The 18,276-nt window shown below is 34.9% G+C and overlaps 1 protein-coding gene across 11 annotated transcripts in view; it reads left to right on the top strand.

The window, feature by feature from the left end:
• LOC105468896 (NADPH oxidase 4) overlaps positions 1-18,276 on the top strand; it is a 171,794-nt gene that overhangs the window by 75,968 nt on the left and 77,550 nt on the right. For 9 of the 11 annotated variants that reach the window (XM_071075409.1, XM_071075408.1, XM_071075407.1 and 6 more), the window contains 3 exons: positions 11,413-11,629; positions 13,576-13,740; positions 13,876-13,938. In XM_071075409.1, the coding sequence (XP_070931510.1) occupies positions 11,413-11,629; positions 13,576-13,740; positions 13,876-13,938 (445 nt within the window). The remainder of the gene's footprint in view (positions 1-11,412; positions 11,630-13,575; positions 13,741-13,875; positions 13,939-18,276) is intronic. The other 2 variants (XM_071075414.1, XM_071075410.1) reach the window with 2 other exon arrangements.

Raw genomic sequence — 18,276 nt, 5'->3', positions numbered from 1 at the left:
TATGGGCTACATGAGATATTTTGATACAGCCATACAATGTGTAATGATAATATTTGCATAAATGAAATATTCATAATCTCAAATATTTATCTTCTCTTTGTGTTACATACAATCGAATTGTACTGTTTTCATTATTTTTTAATGTACAATACATTATCATTGACTGTAGTCATCTAATTATATTTTTATAACCAATAACCATCCCCACTTCTCCCCATCTCATTCTCAGCCTCTGCTAATCATCATTCTACTCTCTATCTTCATGTGTTCAGTTTTCATTTTTAGCTCCCACCAATAAGTGAGAACATGTGAAGTTTGTCTTTCTGTGCCTTGATTATTTCACTTAACACAATGACCTCCAGTTCCACCCACATCATTGAAAATGAGAGGATCTTCTTTTTGTGGCTAAATAGTACACCATCGTTATATGTAGCACATTTTCTTTATCCATTCATCTGTTGATGGACACTTAGATTGCTTCAAAATCTTGGCTATTGTGAATAGTCCTACAATAAATATGCAATTGCAGATATCTCTTTAAATACTCATTTCTTTTCTTTTGGGTATATACCTAGCAATGGGATTGCTGGGTCATATGTTAGTTCTGTTTTTAGTTTTTTGAGGAACCTCCAAACTTTTCTCCATAAGGGTTATACTAACTTACATTCCCACCAACAGTGTATGAGGGTTCTTTTTTCTCCACATTCTCGTCAGTATTTGTTGTTGCCTGTGTTTTTAATATAAGTCATTTTAACTGTGGTGAGATAATATCACATTGTAGTTTTACTTTGCATTTATCTAATGATGTGTTGTTGAGCAGCTTTTCATATACCTGTTTGCCATTTGTATGTCTTTTGAAAAATGTAAATTTAGGTATTGTGCCTATTTTAAATCCAATTATTAGATTTTTTTCTTATAGAGCTGTTTGAGTTATTTATATATTTTGGTTATTAATCCCTTGTCAGATGGATAGTTTGGAAATATTTTCCTCCATTCTTTGGATTAGATCTTTACTTTGTTGATTGTATCCTTTGCTGTGCAGAAGCTCTTTAACTTGATGTAATTCCATTTGTCCATTTTTGCTTTGATTGTCTGTGCTTCTGGGATATTACTCAAGAAATCTTTGCCCAGTCCAGTCTCTTGGAGAGTTTCCCCAGTGTTTTCTTTTAGAGGTTTCATAGTTTCAAATCTTAGAGTAAGCCTTCAATCAATTTTATTTTTTTTTAATTTAGGAAGAGATAGAGATCTAGTTTAATTCTTCTTCTATATTGTATTTCCATTATGCATTTCAAAAAGTTTTAACATTTCCTCAGTAATTTCATCATTGACTCACCGGTTATTGGGAACATATTGTAAAATTTCTGTGTATTTGTATAGTTTCTAAAATTCCTCTTATTGATTTCTAGTTCTATTCCATGGTGGTCAGGAAAGAGGCTTGATATTATTTCAATTTTTTGAACATTTTGAGACTTTTTTGTGACCTAACATATGATTCTTGAGAATGACCCATGTGCTGAGGAGAAGAATGTGTGTTCTGCAGCCACTGGATAAAATGTTCTGTAAATATTTATTAGGTCCATTTGGTCTATAGTACAGATTAAGTCTGATGTTTATTTATTGATTTTCTGTCTGAAAGATCGGCCCATTGCTAAAAGTGGGATGTTGAAATCTCCAACTGTTATTATATTGAAGTCTATTTCTCTCTTTAGCTCTAATAATATTTGCTTTACATTTTTATGTGCTCCACTTTTGGGTGTAAAATATTTACAGTTGTTATATCATCTTGCTGAATTGACCCCTTTATCACAATATGATTTTTTTTGTCTCTTCTTACAGTTTTTGTCTTGAAATCTATTTTGTCTGATATTAAGTATAGCTTCTCCTCTTCCTTTTTGGTTTCCAGTGGCATGGAATATGTTTTTCCATCTGTTTATTTTCAGTCTGTGTGTATCTTCATAGGTGAAGTGTGTTTCCTGTAACCAGCAGATCATTGGGTCTTTTTGTTTTTCCGTTCAACCATTGTATGTCTTTTGATTCGACAGTTTAGTTTATTGACATTCTATGTCATTGCTGATAAGTATGGCCTTTCTCATGCCATTTTCTTGTTTGCTTTCTGATTGTTTTGTGGTCTTCTCTTTCTTCTTTTCTTCCATCCTGTCTTCCTTTTGGTGAAGGTGATTTTCTCTGGGGGTATGTCTTAATTTCTTCTTTTTCTATTTTTTGTGTATCTGTTGTATGTTTTCTGATTTGTGGTTACAATGAGACTTGTAACTAATATAACCCACCTCAGGCCCACAGTGAGGTACTGCGTAGCTACCACTTACGTTCATTCAAGGCCCAAGGGCTCCTCAGTCAGCTTGTAGTGAATGCATCCCAGCCTGGGACTTTTACTTCAGGGTAATGCATTCCCCTCTTGCCCAGGGAGGGTCAAGAAATGTCATCTGAGAGCCAAGGCCTGGAATCAGGGAACCCTGCTTGGTGCTCTACCCCACTGTGGCTGAATTGGTATGTAACCTGCAAGACAAGTCCCTTTCACTCTTCCCTCTCCTGTTCTCAAGCAGAAGGAGTCCCTCTCCACAGCAATCACAGCTGGGAATTTGCTGGGTCACACCTAAAGCCAGAACATCTCTGAATCTCACCCAAGGCCCATGGCGAGTACTGCCTGGATACCACTGCTGGTTATTCAAGGGCCAGTGGCTCTTTAGTCAGAAGATGATCTGGGTCCCTCTCTTCAAGGCAGCAAGTTTCTTTCTTGCCCGGGGTGTGTCTAGAAATGTCATTCAACAGTTAGGACCTGGAATCAGGGCCTCAGGACTCTGCTGAGTGCCCTATCCTACTGTGGCTGAGCTGGTATCTAAGAGGCAGGACAAAGTCCTCTTTATTCGTCCCTCTCCTCTCTTCAAACAGAAGGAAGAGATCTCTCCCAGAGCTGTGAGCTGTGTTGTTTGGGCTTGGTAGAGAGGTGGTACAAGCACTCTCTTGGCTGCTCTGGCTAGAGTCTCACTGGGATGTGTGCCCCCCACATCACTGGCTGTGAGCCCTGCACAGCACCAGGACTTGCAAGGAATTTTTGTCCTTTAGACCTAGACTGCCTTTCAAGTTTATTTACAATCCCAGAGCACTTTAACCCAAAATGACAAGGCTTGCTGGGACTTAGGTTTTGACTACTGGAATGGGCAATTCCTTTTAGGCTAGGACTGGGTCTAAATGCTCCCTCTGTGGGCTCTGGCTGAGTTCTTCCTGGTGTTGCTTTTCACTGTGGCAGGGCAACACTGAGTTCTCTTCTCCCTAACCTCCTTATGTATCTGTGAGTTCCAACCCAAAAAAGAAAAAGAAAATAGAACATTGTGCCATATCCTAGGTAAACTATAGTGGTTTTGGAGATAGGAGTGTTTATTACCCATCTTTATGCAGGGAATCCCTTTCACATATCACCCACTCAATATTTACTGGATGAAGCTGCATTGCATTAATTAGTTTAAGCTAGGAATGTGTTGTCCTTCTAGGCTCTTCCAATTTTCCTTAAGTATCAAAGCATTACAGATGACAATAAAGGATAATCTCTAAACTTGTTTAACTATAACCTGGACTGTCATTTTGTAACTACTGTTTATATTTAGTCTTATCTAGGTAATTAGTTATTATGGTAACTAGTATATTGATTCCCATGTCAGAGGAATTAGCTCTTAAATCTTGACTATTTTGATTATATTGTAGACTGGCACAGTTTTGTTGGGGGTCTTTGTGTATCTCTGTGGCTAAAAATTCTGAAAGAAAAAATGATCCATGCCTATTATTATTATTATTATTATTATTATTTTTTGAAACATGGTCTTTCTGTGTTGCTCAGGCTGGTCTCAAAAGTCTGGCCTCAAGTGATCTTCCCACCTCAACCTCTAAGTGCTGGGTTTACAGGCATGAGCCAGCATGCTCAGCCTTAGCTCTCCTGATTTGTTTTATTTCACTTTTTAGTTCTTCAATTTTTCACTTAAATATATGAGGTGAAAAATATTATTGAATAATTAGATCTCTCTTAGATGGAATCCAAATTCTTCTCCTCCATAGTATTTACATATTTTTAATATGTTAATAAATACAATGTCCTATATAAAGTTTTTTTTTTTTTTACTTTTATATCCTTTGTTTGCCAACTTCCAGTTTTGTTTGCCAACTTCCAGTTTTGTTTGCCAACTTCCAATTTTTTGTTCATTGGATTTCTTAATTTTATGTAAAAAGTAGTATTTCTCTATAGTAATTATGGGCTAAGATCTTATGGTTTATTCACATTTGCTGATATTTTATGCTGTAAGCCAGTTGGTAGTAGGGATCAAGGTCATGTGATATTTTCTCCCATTAAACATGCCTTATAGTTCTATAGTTTATATGTATATATGTCTACTTATATACTTAGATATAGCATATAGAGAGCATTTTTATGTACATGAAGTCATTTATGCTATAAGTTGTATATATTAACGGATTTTTTTAAACTTCCAAACTGCGAGTTTATTTTTTCCCCAATTTTGGAGACAGACATATTGAACCTTAGATCAAATACTTTTTCAAATAATTTTTATCTCAGTTTCTCTCCAGAGAATTTTTTTATATTAGCAAGTGTTTACAGCTGGAATTATAAGGTGAGAAAGTTGGGGGAAAGGAGAAGGAAAAGGACTGTATTTATTTTAAGAAACATTTTCAGTACAGTACTGTTTTTCTGAAACATGAAATAATAATTTTATCCTCCACTGTCATTTTAGTAAAGCATGAAAGCTGAGGAAATACTAAGAAGTAATGTATGCTTATTTTTTTTTTTTCTTTGCAAAGGGTCAAAGCTCTTCCCTTTATATACCTGTGAAGTAGAGAGGAACAGGTACAATTTCTCTTTCAGTTAAGGAAACTTAGGGGAATGACCTATTTTACTTCAGGTACTCAAGGAAGTTATAAATGTTGATTCTAAGCCCTTAAGACCCTAGGCTATACATTAGTCAGCTGCAGAGATATTGTGGCAGAATCAGTCTCTTAATTTGCGGGGCCCACTGCAAAATGAAATGTGGGATTCTTTGATCAAAAAATTATTAAGCATTTGGAGATGATGACAACAGAGCAGTAAACCAATAGCAGGGTCTTTCTAAAGAGCAAGGTCCACTGCACCTGCACAGATTACAAACACACGATGCTATCCCTATCTTGTAAGCTTGGACAAGCCTACCGGTAAGAGCCAGACACAATTCCTGCTGTGGTTAAGCTGCAGATAGCAGTACTCTTAGCTATCAGAGGCAAGAGCCAGGAAAGAAGGCAGAGGCAAGGACTCTGTTAGGCCAGATAAACAAAGTGGGGGTGGGAGTAAAAGCTTTGGTAGGGTAGGTACTCAGATGCTTAGGATTTCCTGAAGCACACTGGATTTTTAGTTTAGGAAAGCGCTCTACTTCTAAATGCATCTAACAAGTAGACTTGACTCTCTTGATCATTGTCTGTTACTTAATGTTACTGTCTGTTACTTAATAACTGTCATGTTACTACATGCCATTTGCTAAAATATAGACCTCCTTTTTGAAGGTTGAAAATGAGCTTAAATATCTGTTAAAACCAGATGACTTCCCAATCACGTGTTTCAACAACAATCACAACAACAGTTGTTTATACACTTCTGGTCACTAAGTTAATCAACGAATATTTATTGAGCACTTATTGTAAGTTATAAGCACTGTTTTAGGCACTAGAAAAATAACAATGGAGCAGGATAAACCCTTGACTTTAAGAAGTGTACATTCTAGTGGAGTCCACAGAAGTTAGAGAACTGCAATAAATTTTAAAATATACAATTTGGGTTTTTTTTTGAATTAAACTCTTTCTTTGTACTTGAAGCAAAGTAAAAATAGCTGCCAGAATCAATATATATTTTTACCATAAAGAAAAAAAATCACGTGATAGAATATTAGGAAAAAAGTAGGTCCCTAGGGGACAAGAATTTTTTTCTCCTCCTTAAAAACAGATTAAAATACCACAAATATAAAGGTCACATAAGTGATACTGCATTTGTGGAATATTTTTAACATGAAATTAAAGTAGGGATTATTCTGTGATTGTCCTTTTGTCAGGTGTGGTATTTTGTAATATTTATCTTTTGCCATAAAATCATGTTTTGATTGTCATAAAATCATGTTGTTACTTAGTAGGATTCATTTAATGTATTGTATTATTTTATGTAACTTTGTCACAGCTGGATATTAAAAACAAAGAAACAAACAGAAAGCAAAACAAACAAACAAAAAACCCAGATAGGATAACTATAATGCCTCTTGAGGGAAACAAGGGGAAAAAAAGAAACCTATAACTTTGAAACGTGGTTGAATGTTGATAGCACACGTTAAGATCCTTATGAGTGCAGAAACAATTTTGGAACCCCATAAAATCCTTTATTTCTCATGATAGGAGAACACTAGACATTTCACAGATACTTCAAAATTTCTCCTTGGAACATCATACAATGAAACTTAAAAAATTAACAATAAACACTTATATTTCCACATAGTCTGTGCACCTCCTTTCCTCATCCCTCGCCCTGTCATTATAACTTGGCAAGACTCTCAGTTTACCATTCACGAATGTCTTTTTCCCTTCTTGTTTTTTGCTTTAAAATTGTTTAGCATTTATTTATGAAAGCTACAACAATACATACAAGAATGCTCTCTTTTTGATTCCTACATGCACTTGCTGTATTAAAACAAATTATGTGTTTATTGTTTGCTTTTAAAATCAATTCACTAGAAATGCATTAGAGATCTATTATGTGCAAGAAAGGTATTAGAGGGATGCTGAGGTTTGGCAGTGAGTGTGAATGTATAAGGGATAAATGCATAAAATATGATCCCTTCTACTAATTCAGGAATAAACCAAGTACCTTTGTGCATCTGGCTTCCTCATATTGGAATGCCATTCTCCTATTCTCTAACCCCTGGAATCTCCACATCCTTCAGTTGCCTCCTTCTCTCTGAAGTCTTTCTGGAATTTTATAATCAAAGTTAATTACCCAGCTGTACTCTCAAGAGGTTATCATATGTTTATATGGCATTAATCATTTTGCCCTTTTTAATTATTGTTTTTGGTTTTATGTCTGATTTGACCCATTATATCTGTGCTGTGGCTATTCAATTTAAATTCAAGTGAAATAGTATTAAGAGTTCAGTTCTTCACCTGTACTAGCCACATTTCAATTGCTAAATAGCCCACTTTTCTCTAATAGTTACTATGTTGGTGATCAGAGACTTAGACCATTTCCACTATCACAGAAAGCTCTATTGGACAGTGCTACTCTAGATTGTGCATGCCTTTGAAGACAGTGACCATAATATTGAAACTAATAAGGTTCCAAAATTAATAAAATAATATGTCTAGAGAGGTATATTACAGTGGTGGTGTCGGACAAGAAGCAGGATCAAGATTGTTTGGCAAATAGACACAGAGCTTTGTGTTATCTTAGGTGGGTTCTGTTACATTTGAGAAGATTGCATTCTATTTTAAAGAAAGGCATGCATCTAAAATAAATAAAGATATCAGGAATTTAAAACACCATAAAAATCATATAGAACACGTGCCTCAAATTTTAATAAATGTGGCCACAGTGAAGTAAATGCACTAGAGAGACAATATCAGATTTTTTCTATCAATCCAAATATCCATAATATCTAGTCTACATTCCTATTCAATATTCTTTAGAAAAAGATTGTTGTAATGGCCTTCAAATGTAAGAATTCTAAGAAATTCTGCACTAATATCAAAGAAATGAGCACATTTATTCTTTACTCATACAATGAAAAATTAAGTTACTGCATTCAATTGAGCTTGAAAATAACACATAAAATTATTGGTTTGATAAAATATACTCCCTCCTTTTCTAAGTCTATAGCCATATAAAGCCATCCAATTTTGCTCAATATATACATTGGTTTTCAATTTAAAGGTTATCCATAAAGTAATATGAATATTCTGCAAGGGGAATAGGCCTGGTACAGAGGAAGGAGCATGGACTTTGGATTCAGACTAACTGGGCTTTCAATCCCAGCTCTGCCACTGACTGACATTATTGTATTGGGAGATATTTAAGTACTCCCAATCTGAGGCCACTGAACTTTACCATACAATTTTTTTTTTTACTGGTATATGGCCTTTCAATACTGAATTAAAAACCTGCCTTCCAGTGAGCTTTCAGTACTCTCACCACCTAATTATAGCCAAATGACCTGGGATGTCATACTTGAGTTTTTTTGATGAATGATTTTTTTTTTTTAATCATTGTCTGTCTTTGGATCTTATCCATATTTCTTTGGTAGCAACAGTTACAACTAAGCCAAAGTAATCTGAGCTCTCTATTCTGTTTGTTTTTTGTGTTTTTATGTATATACCATATTGTTTTTATTACTATAGTCTTGAAATAAAGTTTGAAATCTGAAAGTAAAAAAAGAAGACAAAGTAAGGACAGTTTTAATGGGTTTTAAAGACAGAGATAGCCTATGCTATTTAGCTTGAGTGTAGCTTAAAATAACACAAAGCTCTCAAAATTAAAAAGAATTTTAGAATAATATGTGCCACTTTATGTGCCAAGAACAGCACCACTGTTTGATTGGGCTGACCTGAAGGACTTTACTGTATAGTAACAACATTCACTACTCTAAGGACCTAGAACATGGTAGAGTTATGTCCACTGGAATGTTATTATGACAGAAGAAGGGATTAACGACATTAATTTGCCTGGTGTTAGGACCCTAAATTATAAGCAGCCCCATTCCAACACACACACACACACACACACACACACACACACACACACACACACACACACAATCTGACTTTTGTTTATTTTGAACCCCTTTACAATGTCTACCTCTGTAACCATCTGATTTGCTTTGCATGACATAGGGGCATGGAGTGAGCTAGGTAGGTTTCTGAATCCTATGCTTTGACTATACTTAGTTAATCTGTTACCTAAATGAAAGCGTTAGGTTTCTCATCTGTGTAATAGAAATAAAAATACTTACCTTGTGTGATTATTTTGTTTTGAAGTTTAAATGAGAAGCAGATGTTCTAAAGATTACTGATGTGATACTTTCTTAGCAAGTATTAATCTTCCCCCTTCCTTACCTTTCTCAGATTTATGTTGTGAGGATTCAGTGAACTAATGTCATATATCATGAGAGGTGAAGAGCATAGAATTTGAATCAGATCTGAATTCAAATCTTGACCTGCTACTTATCAGCTGTGTGACCCTGGGGTATTATTTCATCTTTTAAAATACTTTAATTTTTAAATTTTAAAATGGGAATAATAACCCTAGTTCATGCAGTTTTTGTGAGGATAATGTAAAATGTATATAAATTTCTCTGGGCTAGACCTGGTGTTTTAAACTGTATTAAAACACTACTCCAGTTACTATCTGTAGTTTCACTTATGTTCAGCTTCTTCGAAGATATCTTCCAAACTAGATAATGAGTTCCTGGAGTGTTAGGAACCAGATTTGACTTTGTTGACTTCTGAAGAACCATTGGCGTAGTGCTAAGTGCATTATGCTCATGTCTGTTCAACTTTTGGCCAGTAGAATAAATGCTTGGGGTTTTTTACCTACTTAACTGTCAGTCACTATCCTTCAGATGGTCAATAGGAACAAAAGGTTTGGCTAAATTATTAATGTAAAGACAGCTGAATCAAATTCATAGGCTGTCTAAGTATAATATCCCAGCAATTGTATTGTGTGATTAGAAACTTGTAAATGATTAGTGACAAAAATTCATCTCATATTTGGATAATATTTATCAATTTATCTCATACATAGGCAATATCTACTGTATTGCTTTTTTAAAAAAGTATGTGTGTGTGTGTGGTCGGTCTACTATTGTGTCATGTAATGCATGCCCCTGACATGTACTGAATGCTCCCTAATGACTTCATGATGACTAGTTTTAAGGAAGAAAATAAAATTTAAAAAAGGAATTGAGCATAAGCAAAGAGGGAAGAAAGGAAAGTAATCAAGACGAGGAGATAGTGAATACCACCAGAGACTGACTTGGTCATTGCTTTCCTAACCTTCATATATGGATCTGTTAGTATAATTGTGCAGTTTTTGTTTAAAAATACTATTTTTGTAAAAGCATCATAGCTATGACATACTTAAAAATATACTTTTTTTTCCTTTTCTTTCTTTTTTTTTTTTTTTTTTTGAGGCAGAGTTTCGCTCTTGTTGCCCAAACTGGAATGCAATGGCACAATCTCAGGCTCACTGCAACCTCCGCCTCCTGGGTTCAAGCAATTCTCCTGCCTCAGTCTCACAAGTAGCTGGGAATACAGACATGCACCACCACACTCGGCTAATTGTGTATGTTTTTTCGTAGAAACAGGGTTTCTCCATGTTGGTCAGGCTGGTCTCGAACTCCTGACCTCCGGTGATTAAGCTACCAAAATTAAGTATTTGGGAGCCTGAAGGATAATTTAAAAATCATGCGCTGTAAGCCAACCAAGAACAGATAATCTTGGAAATAAATTTTTCCTCAGTATTCTTTAAAATAATAAAATACACTGCAAAAATTTCAAGCATTTCCAAATCTTACTTTGTCATTCAATATTTGCTTATGCAGCAGTGATCTTGTTGATGCTCTGTACAATCTGTCATTTTATGGATTATCCCTATGAGGTAGATGCTAACCACTTCTTGATAAGAGAGGCAGAACACAGAAAGTTGAGTGGTTTGTCTTGGTTTCTAACAAAATAATAAACAATCAGAATAAGATTTTTATGGTGTGGGTTCTCCTGCATGATTTATCATTTTGAACTTTTTATGTGGTTCTGTCTATGGAGAAATTGAAAAGTGAGCAGATTTAGGGACTGATTGCCGTATATACATTATTTTCAGACCATAAGAGAGACAAACTTCCAGTTCCAGTTATTTCTGTTTAACATTTCTCTGCAAATAAGCAAGTCTTGTTTTATCCAGGCTTGGCCAAGTTAAATATGATCCCTGTATTTTTCCCTTATGTTTGGAGATCTAGCAAAATATTCATCATTATACCGTTTATTGAAGTGAAAGCTTGTATGCGATTGTATGAATGCCTAATAGTCTTGAAGTAAAGGCTGTCAAATTCAGTAATGCTTGGAGAGACTGCATGTATTCTTCTCTACCATATATTTATAGCATTTGTTTGCAGTGCCAACATTTTTGTTTTGGTCCTGTAGAAAAGAATTTCTTAAAATGTTTTAAGATTTTTCAATTTCTCCTTAACATAATACATAAGCAACACTTTTTAGATAAAAGCTGTGTAAAGTTCGGAAAAAAAAAAAAAAAGAAAAACGTTATTTTCTTTTACCGTGTCCCCTGATCTCAAATCTTTTTATTTCTCTGTTTGTTTGTTTTAAATTTAATTTTAGAGGGCTGCTGAAGTATCAAACTAATTTAGATACCCACCCTCCCGGCTGCATCAATCTTAACCGAACCAGCTCTCAGAATATTTCCTTACCAGAATATTTCTCAGAACATTTTCATGAACCTTTCCCTGAAGAATTTTCAAAACCAGAAGAGTTTACCCAGAACACATTTGTGAAGATTTGTATGGAAGAGCCCAGATTCCAAGCTAATTTTCCACAGGTCAGAGTAATTTTGTGTTTGATCTCCACAAAGTTTGTTTCCATTTGACTGATCAACATCACATATAAACGTGTTTTTCAAGCTATATATTCATGCCTAATAGGATATTTCAGGATGTTTCAATAGTAAGTTAGTACCTATTATTCCATTACAGGTACCTGACAGTTCAATGCAAAAGATCTATGATATTAGAGGATATATAACATTTCTACTTAACTGACCATATGACCTTTGCATACAACAGCATTGGTGCTTGCAGTCAAGAGATGACAAATATTTTTCCCATCAGTTGAGAGAAGCTGATTGAATAATAAAAATAGTAGTAAAAAAAATCTACTACTACTACCACAAATTATTATTTTATTGTATTATAATATTGTGTATAATATTGTAAATAGTAAATAGCAAAATCAATTTATTGAATGCTTAATATTATCTGCTAGGCATTGTGCTAAAATGTCCTGTATGCCTAATACAGAACATTTATTAGACATACAGAATGTTTCTTACAATATTCACAATGACTATTTGAAGTAATTAATATCATCCTCGATTTTCTGATGAAGAAATTGTGTTTACCTTGATCAAAGTCTCCAAACTAGTAAGTGGCAGAGCAAGCACGTAAACCCAGGTCTTTGACTAATATGCCTGCTCCTGGTAAATGTCCATAAGTATTCAGCAATTAGTTCAATAAGGGCCCTTATCTTCCTCTGTGCCTGTGGGAACTGCCCCCATGCAAATTACACCATTTATTCTTCATAAAAAGTAGAAGTAGGAAACAGTGATGTCAAATGTCTCTATTAGGAAGAGAAGAAAGAGAAGTCAAAAGGTAGAATGAATTTGTAGATGACTTTGGAATAGTGTATTAGTCTTGTGTTTGTTATTATTAATAATAATCCTCTAGATCTCTATTAGCCTCTATAATTTTCAGAACTTTTCTGAGTTTCACATAATATTCACAAATATTAGACAGGGCAGGTATGGTGACTCCCGTTTTGCTCACATAGGACCTGATACTCAAAGGGTAAGTGATTGTCTCAAAGGTACGAGGCTACTACATTGCAGACCTTGTCTTGCAATGCTACTCATAACACAGTGTGGAGCTAAATGTTATTATATGCAGAAGAGGCATGATCTGTCTGCATGAAAGAAGGAAGATTTGAAACAACTAAAGTGAGACTTGAAAAAGTGACCATTAAGACAAGTTTTAGTTGGAGGCCTCAAAGGGATGTGAGAGATAAAGTGTGTAATTTTAGGAGAACGGTAAGCCCCACAGGCTTCTGCGCTTCCCAAAGTTTGCACGTATCCTGGGAACAGGGTTAACCATGCAGCACATATTCAAAATTGTCATGGTTTCCAAATTATAAATATTATTTTATGTTCTTATTATATAGAAGTAAGTGGTAAACAACATGTCTAGAATAGTGCATTTTTAAACACATATGCTATACATGTTTAACATATGTATACATATTTATTATATGTATGTATCTTATGCATGTATTTTATGTACATTAAAAATCTAGGGTTTTCTTATTTAATAAACTTCAGACAGTTACTTTATTTCTAAAATTATCCCCAGGTTCATCTGAGATTGTTAACTCCCCTTTATTCTTTTATTAAATATATTGTTTCTATGCCTACAGATATGTAATATATCTGTATATAGGTATAGGAAAGAATATACACTTATTTGTTCATGGTAGTTACATCCAGAGCATGACATTGAGGGTAGGGTCTTGATATTACTTTCTGTTTTGTTTTATACTTTTGTTTGTTTGAATGATAGTGAGCATCTATTATTTTTTATTCATTTATTATGTTTTCTTATTTAAAATACAAATTAAAATACTACTACCGTAATGTATGCAATAAGCAATTGGGCCGGGTGTAGATTTCTACATTATGAGTATTTCTTGAAGTATATTTTCAAAAATTTATCTTAGACTTGGCTTTGGATTTCTGGACCTTTGTGCCTGTACTGTGCCGAAAGACTTTACAGGTATATCCGGAGCAATAAGCCAGTCACCATCATTTCAGTCATAAGTCATCCCTCAGATGTCATGGAAATCCGAATGGTCAAAGAAAATTTTAAAGCAAGACCTGGTCAGGTGAGTCAGTGGTCAGTAACTTTTTAAATAGCCTTTATCCTTATGTAATTTTTGGAATTTAGCAAACATAGCATCATTGAGATAGTTGAAATTCTTAATTGGTCATTTAAAACTTATCTCTTTGTTGCTTTTTAGTATATTATTCTACATTGTCCCAGTGTATCTGCATTAGAAAATCATCCATTTACCCTCACAATGGTAAGAAATGTATCTCTTGCTTTTTCACATTTGTAGGGTGCTATGCATCTTTTTCTTTTTTTGTGGGTCCTATCTCATTCTAAAAGGTATTCAAGGCTATCATAGTATTCTTGATGTTTAAGTAAGCCATCATTTTACAAGGAAAATAGTTATCTGCTCAAGAATTTGGTAACTATTCTTTATTATTTTCTGGCACCTTACATTTCAGGAAGTAATGAATTAAAGCATATTAAAGCTTGTTGATTCAAAATGTAGGCCAAGCACAGTGACTCGTGCCTGTAATCTCAGCACTTTGGGAGGTCAAGGCAGGAAGACCACTTGAGCCCAGGATTTCAAGATCAGCCTGAGCAACATAAGGAGACCTCATCTCTACAGTAAATTAAAAAAAAAAAAAAAGCCAGGTGTGGTGGTACATACCTGTAGTCCCAGCTACTAGGAAGGCTGAGGCAGGAGGATTGCTTGATCTCCCGTGTTTGAGGTTTCACTGAGCCTTGATCACACCACTGCTCTCCAGCCTGGGCAAGACAGTGAGACTTTGTCTCGAAAAAGAAATATATATATCTGTCTATATATATCTATATTTGTCTATATATAGATATATATAATTTCTTGAATATTTACTTTTCTCCTTTTATAGAGTATTTTAATGTATATGGAAATCTAATATTTGCACAGTTTTCTTTAGAGATGCAATTTAGGGGAAATACAGATACTCTGGGTTGAGGTGGAAGCATTAAACGAAACAGTCAGTGTTTAGAAAAGGTAAATCTAGTGTAATGGGAGAGAGAATGGGAAGTAAAATTAGAAAAATCAAATAGAGTAAATAATGGCATGTGGGTGGGGAGCATCTAGCTAAATAATGGAGACCATCAAAGGTGGTTAGCTAATCAGCATATCATTTAATATTATTATAAAAATAACATGAACTCATTATAAATATTTAGACAATTCACAGATATAAAATAAAATAGAGACTTAAAAAAATTGTTCCCCACTTCCCAATCCTTTTCTCTACAGTTTGACATATATCTTTCCAGATATTTTCCCTTATGCTTCTGCATACATGAGTTTCTAACATTTGTTTGCTGGATCATATTGTTTTGTAACTGGCTCCTAGCACTTGACTACATATGACGGACATCTTCCCATATTACTGTACATGTCTCATTCATGTTAATGACTGTATAATATTCCACAGTAGGAAAATACTGTAACTTATTTAATATTCTCATTGATGATGGATATTTGGACTTTATTCAATTTCTAAGAAATATAATTGAGAACAGAGACCACATGTTTAAATGTATACCTAAGAAAGATAGCAAAACTATTATATATATGTTGTAAAACATGTTCCCATCTGTCTGCATCTATACATCCCATATATATGAAATTGGTAACATGAAAATAGAAGGGAATAATTGAAAAGGGAGAAAATATACAAGTAAGTTTGTCTTTACTTAAATAATTTAAGAAATTTGGCCTAATCCTGGGTTCATAAGAAATTTACTTCAGATTGCCCTGGCCAGAACTTCCAACACTACGTTGAATAGGAGTGGTGAGAGAGGGCATGACTGTCTTGTGCCAGTTTTCAAAGGGAATGCTTCCAGTTTTTGCCCATTCAGTATGATATTGGCTGTGGTTTTGTCATAAATAGCTTTTATTATTTTGAGATAGGTTCCATCAATACCTAGTTTATTGAGAGTTTTTAGCATGAAGGGCTGTTGAATTTTGTCAAAGACCTTTTCTGTGTCTATTGAGATAATCAAGTGGTTTTTGTCTTTGGTTCTGTTTCTGTGATGGATTATGTTTACTGATTTGCATATGTAGAACCAGCCGTGCATCCCAGGGATTAAGCCGACTTGATTTTGGTGGATAAGCTTTTTGATGTGCTGGATTCAGTTTGCCGGTAATTTATTGAGGATTTTCGCATCAATGTTCATCAGCGATATTGGTCTAAAATTCTCCTTTTTTGTTGTGTCTCTGCCAGGCTTTGGTATCAGGATGATGCTGGCCTCATAAAATGAGTTAGGGAGGATTCCCTCTTTTTCTATTGATTGGAATAGTTCCAGAAGGAATGGTACCAGCTCCTCTTTGTACCTCTGGTAGAATTTGGCTGTGAATCCATCTAGTCCTGCACTTTTTTTGGTTGGTAAGCTATTAATTATTGCCTCAATTTCAGAGCCTGTTATTGGTCTATTCAGAGATTCAACTTCTTCCTGGTTTAGTCTTGGGAGGGTGTATGTGTCCAGGAATTTATCCATGTCTTCTAGATTTTCTAGTTTATTTGCATAGCGGTGTTTATAGTATTCTCTGATGGTAATTTGTATTTCTGTGGGATCAGTGGTGATACCCCATTTATCATTTTTTATTGCATCTATTTGATTCTTCTTCTTTTGTTCTTTATTAGTCTTGCTAGTCATCTATCAATTTTGTTGATCTTTAAAAAAAAAAAACAGCTCCTGCATTCATTGATTTTTTGAAGGGTTTTTTGTGTCTCCGTCTCCTTCAGTTCTGCTCTGATCTTAGTTATTTCTTGCCTTCTGCTAGTTTTTGAATTTGTTTGCTTTTGCTTCTCTAGTTCTTCTAATTGTGATGTTAGAATGTCAATTTTAGATCTTTCCTGCTTTCTCTTGTGGGCATTTAGTGCTATAAATTTCCCTCTACACACTACTTTAAATGTGTCCCAGAGATTCTGATATGTTGTGTCTTTGTTCTCATTGGTTTCAAATAACATCTTTATTTCTGCCTTCATTTCATTATTTACCCAGAAGTCATCCAGGAGCAGGTTATTCAGTTTCCATGTAGTTGAGCAGTGTTGAGTGAGTTTTTTAATCCTGAATTCTAGTTTGATTGCGCTGTGGTCTGAGAGACAATTTGTTGTGATTTCTGTTCTTGTACATTTGCTGAGGAGTGCTTTACTTCCAACTATGTGGTCAACTTTTGAATAAGTGTGATGTGGTGTGAGAAGAAGGTATATTCTGTTGATTTGGGGTGGAGAGTTCTGTAGATACCTATTAGGTCCAGTTGGTGCAGAGCTGAGTTCAATTCCAGAATATACTTGTTAACCTTCTATCTCATTGATCTCTCTAATATTGACAGTGGGGTGTTAAAGTCTCCCACTATTATCGTATGGGAGTCTGTCTATGTAGGTCTCTAAGGACTTGCTTTATGAATCTGGGTGCTCTTGTATTGGGTGCATATATATTTAGAATACTTAGCTCTTCTTGTTGCATTGATCTCTTTATCATTATGTAATGACCTTCTTTGTCACTCTAGATCTTTGTTGGTTTAAAGTCTGTTTTATCAGAGACTAGGATTGCAACTGCTTGCTTTTTCTTTTTTTTTTCTTTCCATTTGCTTGGTAGATCTTCCTCCATCCCTTTATTTTGAGCTCATGTGCATCTCTGCACGTGAGATGGGTCTCCTGAATACAGCACACTGATCGGTCTTGACTCTTTATCCAGTTTGCCAGTCTGTGTCTTTTAATTGGGGTATTTAAAGGTATTCAATTAGGAAAAGAGAAAGTCAAATTGTCCCTTTTTGCAGATGACATGATTGTATATTGAGAAAAGCCCATCATCTCAGCTCAAAATCGCCTTAAGCTGATAAGCAACTCCAGAAAAGTCTCAGGATACAGAATCCATGGGCAAAAATCACAACCATTCCTATACACCAATTACAGACAAACAGCAAGCCGAATCATGAGTGAACTCCCATTCACAGTTGGTACAAAGAAAATAAAATACCTAGGAATCCAACTTACAACAGATGTGAAGGACCTCTTCAAAGAGAACTACAAAACCACTGCTCAACGAAATAAGAGAGGGCACGAACAAATGGAAGAAGATTCCATGCTCATGGATAGGAAGAATCAATATCATGAAAATGGCCATACTTCCCAAGGTAATTTATAGATTCAATGCCATCCCCATCAAACTAACTATGACTTTCTTCACAGAATTGAAAAAAAAACTACTTAAGTTCATATGGAGCCATAAAAGAGCCTGTATTGCCAAGACAATCCTAAGCAAAAAGAACAAAGCTGGAGGCATCACGCTACCTGACTTCAAACTATACTACCAGGCTACAGTAACCAAAACAGCGTGGTACTGGTACCAAAACAGAGATATAGACCTATGGAACAGAACAGAGGCCTCATAAATAACACCACACATCTACAACCATCTGATCTTTGACAAACTTGGCAAAAACAAGAAATGGGGAATGGATTCCCTATTTAATAAATGGTGCTAGGAAAACTGGCTAGTCATTTGTAGAAAGCTGAAACTGGATCCCTTCCTTACACCTTATACAAAAATTAATTCAGGATGTATT

This window comes from Macaca nemestrina, chromosome 12 (assembly GCF_043159975.1).
Source record: "Macaca nemestrina isolate mMacNem1 chromosome 12, mMacNem.hap1, whole genome shotgun sequence".
In the NCBI taxonomy this organism is placed as follows: Eukaryota; Metazoa; Chordata; class Mammalia; order Primates; family Cercopithecidae; genus Macaca; species Macaca nemestrina.
Note: the sequence above shows the minus strand (reverse complement) of the source record. Positions and strands in the feature narration are given on the sequence as shown.